Below are 5,958 nucleotides of genomic sequence, written 5' to 3' on the forward strand. Positions count from 1 at the left end.
TAATATCAAAGTCAGTATTTTTACACATACAAGCAATGATATTGGCAGCGCTCACATTGCAGATAGGTTTGGGTTTGGTTTTGTTACACAGTTTCAGTGCTAGGAAAATACCTGGTCCAACAGACACTTACACTACATCTGCAGTAATAGACTGAATAAAATCACGTGCAAGCCCGAGCACTGTCAAGATCTGTTGTGACAGTTGGTCTCTGGGTCAGAAAGAGGATCCCTCAGCTGTTATATCTGATACAGTTGTTAACCTTAGGACAGCAGAATGCAGCAAGAGATCTCATAATTCTTTTATACTGTACTATTATTGAAATTTTTTTCTTTAGTATTATATTGAAATATTTGGAAAAAAATGCCTAACAAGGCGAAATGCAGGTAGTTCAATTTATAGTAGCAAATTTGCTAAAAATAAAATTTAATTTTTAGGAGAATACTGTAAATTTTGTATAGTTACTGTTAAAGTAAGCAGAATCACTGTGTCAGTGGTCTGGTTGTTTAACAGATTCCCTAACTATACAGTGAGTCTAAAAATAAAAAGGTGTGGTTCATGTAGCCTGTTGCACATTCAGACTTCAGAAGTGGATCATGCAGAAAAAGATCCAGCCTTATTTTCAGACTTTCTAGTGGTGGAGAGTCTGTTAGAGCCTTTGGAAAATTGTTTCAGTAGCTAATTCACTGTCTTTAATATAATGAATTTTACTGGCTTCAGCTCTGCGTGTTTACATTTATAAATCTTAGAAGCTACAAGTAGGAATAAGTAGATCAGTCAGTCTGTTCCCTGATATGCTATCCAGGTATTGAACTGATGTTAGATTCAGATTTTATTTAAAATCATGAGGAAAAGGATGAAATCATGTTTATAATATGTTACATCTTCTCATAAGTAGTTTGTGAGCATAACTACAGCATTAGATTGTGTCCAGGAGCATTCCCTGGCGCTGGAGTGTCACTGTCTGCATTACTGACATGCTGGAACACAGCTGCACCTAGAGCTCCCCTGAAACAGTCCCTGGGGACAGTTTAGCACTTCCAGGGGCCATTGTCGCTGGCAATTTGCCTGCAGTCACCTTTTTTTGGAGGCTAAATCAGTTTATTGGCATAAATGTGCATCATTCTGTAGCAATTGGCATCAGTATCTGGGAATATTCACATTATCTTATGTCTGGTTTCTTTCTGTAAACGTAAATTAATCAGAGACCTTGCTGTAGGACTTCTCCTTTACTGAAACAGAATTATTAGAATGGTTTAATGTTTTATCCTCTTTGTGTGCTCTTATTACAGGCTTTCCTTCTTCTGGGGAATTGGCATGAACTTCTATATGGAAATAGCCAAGCTGAGAGCTGGGAGGCGGCTGTGGGCTCACTTGATAGAGAAAATGTTTAAACCCAAGGATCCCAAATCTCTTCTGCTGAGAGCTCATTGTCAGACTTCGGGCTGGTCACTCACTGAGCAGGTTAGAATTCAGACTCTCATCAACTTCCTCATTTAAATATGTTTTCATGGTGTATATCTTAACGGGAGCTGCTGGTTTTACTCATAAAGATGCAGCTTTCTGAAGGAGACAATTTTTCTTACTTTCAGTCAGATGACAGATGTGTTGGATACAACTTTCTGCTTATGTAGCACAAAAAGCCTTGTTGAGTGTCACAGAATCACAGAGCCATATGCGGTTGGAAGGGACCTCTGGAGATCATCTAGTCCAACCTCCCTGCCAGAGCAGGTCCTCCCAGAGCAGGTGCACAGGAATGTGTCCAGCCGGGTTGTGAATGTCTCCAGAGACGGAAACTCCACCATCTCTCCAGGCAGCCTGTTCCAGTGCTCTGCCACCCTCAAAGTGATGAAATTCCTCCTCATGTTTAGGTGGAACTTCTTACGTTCAAGTTTGTGCCCATTACCTCTTGTCCTGTCACTGGGCACCACTGGAAAAAGACTGGCCCCATCCTCTTCACACCTACCCTTGAAGTAATTGCAGGCATTGATCAGATCCCCCCTCAGTCTTCTCTTCTCCAGACTAAGAAGACCCAAGTGCCTCAGCCTTTACTTGTAAGAGAGATGCTCCAGGCCCCTAATAGTCTTTGTAGCCCTCTGCTGTATTCTGGATGGAGAACATTGGGACTACCTGTTCAAGCCTCTCCAACTTGGATTCATTAAGTTCTTTGAAACTCCACTAAATATAAGTTAGGCTTTGCTTTGTTATCATGACTGATTCACTCATACGCTGATAATTTTGACTTTCTTTATGGATTGATCTCTTTATCCAAGATTCTGATAAGTGATATACCAGTTTGATTGGATGCTTATCGTTTTCTTATGGCCTTATTTTTCTTACGGCCTCAATTTGTGCCAGGGGAGGTTTAGATTGGATATTAGGAAAAAAATTTATGCTGAAAGGATTATCAAGCATTGGAACAGACTGCCCAGGGAAGTGGTGGGGAGTCACCATCCGTGGAGTTATTTAAATTATGGGCAGCCGTGGTGCTTCGAGATATGGTTTAGTGGTGGTTTTTGTCAGTGTTAGGCTGACGGTTGGACTCAGTGTTCTGAAAAGTCCTTTCCCACCTGGGCAATTCTATGAGTCTATGATTCTTTTTCAGTTTTTATTATGATTCCAGCGTTTCAGTGGGAAATCCTGCATTCATTTCATTGCAGTGGTACGTGTGTCTGTGTGAGTGATCTGCCTCAGCCCAGTGGCAGAACCATGGTGCTTCAGAGCTCTCCTTTTCCTTCCAGGATCCCTTTAACAACGTTATCCGCACGACAATCGAGGCCATGGCGGCGGTGTTTGGAGGCACACAGTCTTTGCACACAAATTCATTTGATGAAGCCTTGGGTTTGCCGACAGTGAAGAGCGCTCGCATCGCTCGCAACACGCAGATCATCATTCAGGAGGAGTCGGGTATTCCTAAAGTGGCAGACCCCTGGGGGGGATCCTACCTCATGGAGTCCCTCACCAACGACGTCTATGACTTCCATTTCTTGAAACTAGGCAGAAATTTAATTTTTTGTCATTACACTTTAGCACTAACACCTAGTTTTTTGGCTCAAAGACAATAGCTGGCATCTGACAGTTAAGAGCTCTGCTGACATTGAGAAGGAACAGCAGTGCTGGTGGGAGGGTGAATGCTGGGGGTAGCAGAGTTTCGGATGCTGCTTTCAGGTTGCAGCAACAAGTCTGCCAAGAGCTCTAACTGCCCCGTTCCCTGCTTTATATGAGTAATTTTCTCCTTCTGCAGGTTTAGAAATGCATCACTTTGCTTTACAAATAAACAATGTACGTCACAAGAGCCAGGGTAACAGTCAGTGTGTGTGTGTTTAATTTGTGATAAAGAGAAGGTAATGTGACCTAATTTATCACACTTGTGTCTCCAGCTAAGCTAAGTAGAATTTATATATATAAGCCCTGATACTGTCTGTCTATCACATTTATAACTTGTGGCTAAACTGTTATTCAGTAATTTGTTAAGCTGATTGTGTGACTCAGCTAGAAGGACTACAATATTTCTTTTTTTTCATCTAAAAGCTTTTTTATTTAAAGTTTAGGCCTAGAAGACCTTGGACAGGTTTGGGGAGGGAACAGTGTTGAACAGCAAAAATTGGTTTGTTGTCCAGGCTTAGATAATGTAAAATAAAATTGATAAATTTAGATCCAGTCGTAATGCAAGTCTGTTCAACACTTCTGAATTTCTCTCTCTGTTGTTTTTTTTTTGTTTTCTTTTTTCTTTTTCATTTAGCTGGCCAGCAGGGATTATCTGTTGCTTTTGATTTAGCCACCCACCGTGGTTATGATTCAGACAATCCACGAGTTCGAGGAGACGTCGGAATGGCTGGAGTTGCCATTGATACAGTGGAAGACACCAAAATCCTTTTTGATGGAATTCCTCTAGAGAAAATGTCGGTTTCTATGACAATGAACGGGGCAGTCATTCCCGTGTTGGCAACGTTCATTGTCACTGGAGAAGAACAGGGAGTGCCTCAGGCCAAGCTGACAGGGACAATCCAAAATGACATCTTGAAGGAGTTCATGGTCCGAAATACTTACATTTTCCCCCCAGAACCATCCATGCGGATTATTGCTGACATCTTCCAGTACACTTCAAAGGTATTTATCATTTAAATGTATTTACTTCGGTTATTATATATAGTTAACTATTTATGAGGCACTTTGGAGAACAAAGCAGAAGATGGGAAGACCTGTCATAGTGAAGAATGATGTGGTTTTGGAAGGGGCCGGGAGGAGAAGTGAAGATCCCAAATCACTTACAGCATTAATTTTAAGATTTTTAAGTCAATCCAAATCAAAGTCAGATTAAGGTGAGCCTAATCCTAAAAAGGCGGCGGGAAGCTTGGAGGCAAGTAACAGACAGGCTGTCCTTTGCATAGAAAGTAAGAAGCCACAAACTTAAGAAGCCTTTCACAGCTATAAGGAGGAGTGAAGAGGTAAGAAATCCTGGAGGACTTCTGCTGTGAAATTGAGTATGAAAAGCAGATCATGAAAGGAGGGAAGTCCTGAACTGATGAGTGGAAGTTCAGTACTACCGGTTGTTTCCTTAGCTGTGTTTTTGTTGGAGAGTTGGAACACAGCCTGTAATGGAGAAGGAGATTTATCATGGTGGGTGATAGTTTAAGCACAAGAAATAGCACAAAAAGGTAAAAGCATGTAACATTTAGATCTGCAAATACCATTTAACAGAGATGGGTTGTATTCGCAATCGACAAAGAGTGGATTGTTTGTGAATGTTGGTAGAACAATTATCTGATCCTTCCTTCTTCTGCTGTCATAAAATGGTTTGAGTTGGAAGGGATCTTTAAAGGTCATCTAGTCTAATCCCCCTGCAATGTCCTACCATGTTCTCTTTATTTTTTTGTAGTATATGCCAAAATTCAATTCCATTTCAATCAGCGGATACCATATGCAAGAGGCAGGAGCCGACACCATCCTCGAATTAGCTTATACTATAGCAGATGGCTTGGAGTACTGCAGAACTGGACTTAAAGCTGGCCTTACCATTGATGAATTTGCACCAAGGTGAGCTAAAGAAATTTGCAAGTATAAAACTGGCTTTTGGTAAAACCTCTAGAGTTTAATATCAAAGTCAGTATTTTTACACATACAAGCAATGATATTGGCAGCGCTCACATTGCAGATAGGTTTGGGTTTGGTTTTGTTACACAGTTTCAGTGGTAGGAAAATACCTGGTCCAACAGACACTTGCACTACATCTACAGTAATAGACTGAATAAAATCACATACAAGCCCAAGCACTGTCAAGGTCTGTTGTGACAGTTGGTCTCTGGGTCAGAAAGAAGATCTCTCAGCTGCTATATCTGATACAGTTGTTAACCTTAGGATGGCAGAATGCAGCAAGAACTCTTATAATTCTTTTATACTGTAGTATTATTGAAATTTTTTTCATTAGTATTATTTTGAAATATTTGGAAAAAAAATGCCTAACAAGGCGAAATGCAGGTAGTTCAATTTACAGTTGCAAATTTGCTAAAAATAAAATTTAATTTTAAGGAGAATACTGTAAATTTTGTATAGTTACTGTTAAAGTAAGCAGAATCACTGTGTCAGTGGTCTGGTTGTTTAACAGATTCCCTAACTATATGGTGAGTCTAAAAATAAAAAGGTGTGGTTCATGTAGCCTGTTGCACATTCAGACTTCAGAAGTGGATCATGCAGAAAAAGATCCAGCCTTATTTTCAGACTTTCTAGTGGTGGAGAGTCTGTTAGAGCCTTTGGAAAATTGTTTCAGTAGCTAATTCACTGTCTTTAATATAATGAATTTTACTGGCTTCAGCTCTGCGTGTTTACATTTATAAATCTTAGAAGCTACAAGTAGGAATAAGTAGATCAGTCAGTCTGTTCCCTGATATGCTATCCAGGTATTGAACTGATGTTAGATTCAGATTTTATTTAAAATCATGAGGAAAAGGATGAAATCATGT

General features: G+C 40.2%; 2 protein-coding genes across 2 annotated transcripts; both read left to right on the forward strand.

The window, feature by feature from the left end:
* Positions 1-1,290: 1,290 nt before the first annotated feature.
* Positions 1,291-3,063, forward strand: LOC106900318 (methylmalonyl-CoA mutase, mitochondrial-like; the record flags this gene model as incomplete). The annotated part of the gene is made up of 2 exons (XM_014962334.1): positions 1,291-1,462; positions 2,740-3,063. Coding segments are annotated over 2 exons (496 nt in total), but the record flags the coding sequence as incomplete, so codon positions are not given.
* A 681-nt stretch (positions 3,064-3,744) lies between these two features.
* LOC106900319 (methylmalonyl-CoA mutase, mitochondrial-like) lies at positions 3,745-5,041 on the forward strand. The gene is made up of 2 exons (XM_014962335.1): positions 3,745-4,108; positions 4,878-5,041. Exons 1-2 carry the CDS (start codon positions 3,830-3,832, stop codon positions 5,037-5,039), a joined length of 441 nt encoding a protein of 146 aa, XP_014817821.1. The 5' UTR covers positions 3,745-3,829; the 3' UTR covers positions 5,040-5,041.
* Positions 5,042-5,958: the final 917 nt, after the last annotated feature.

This window comes from Calidris pugnax, unplaced genomic scaffold, assembly GCF_001431845.1.
Source record: "Calidris pugnax isolate Ruff unplaced genomic scaffold, ASM143184v1 scaffold1902, whole genome shotgun sequence".
NCBI classification, from domain to species: Eukaryota; Metazoa; Chordata; class Aves; order Charadriiformes; family Scolopacidae; genus Calidris; species Calidris pugnax.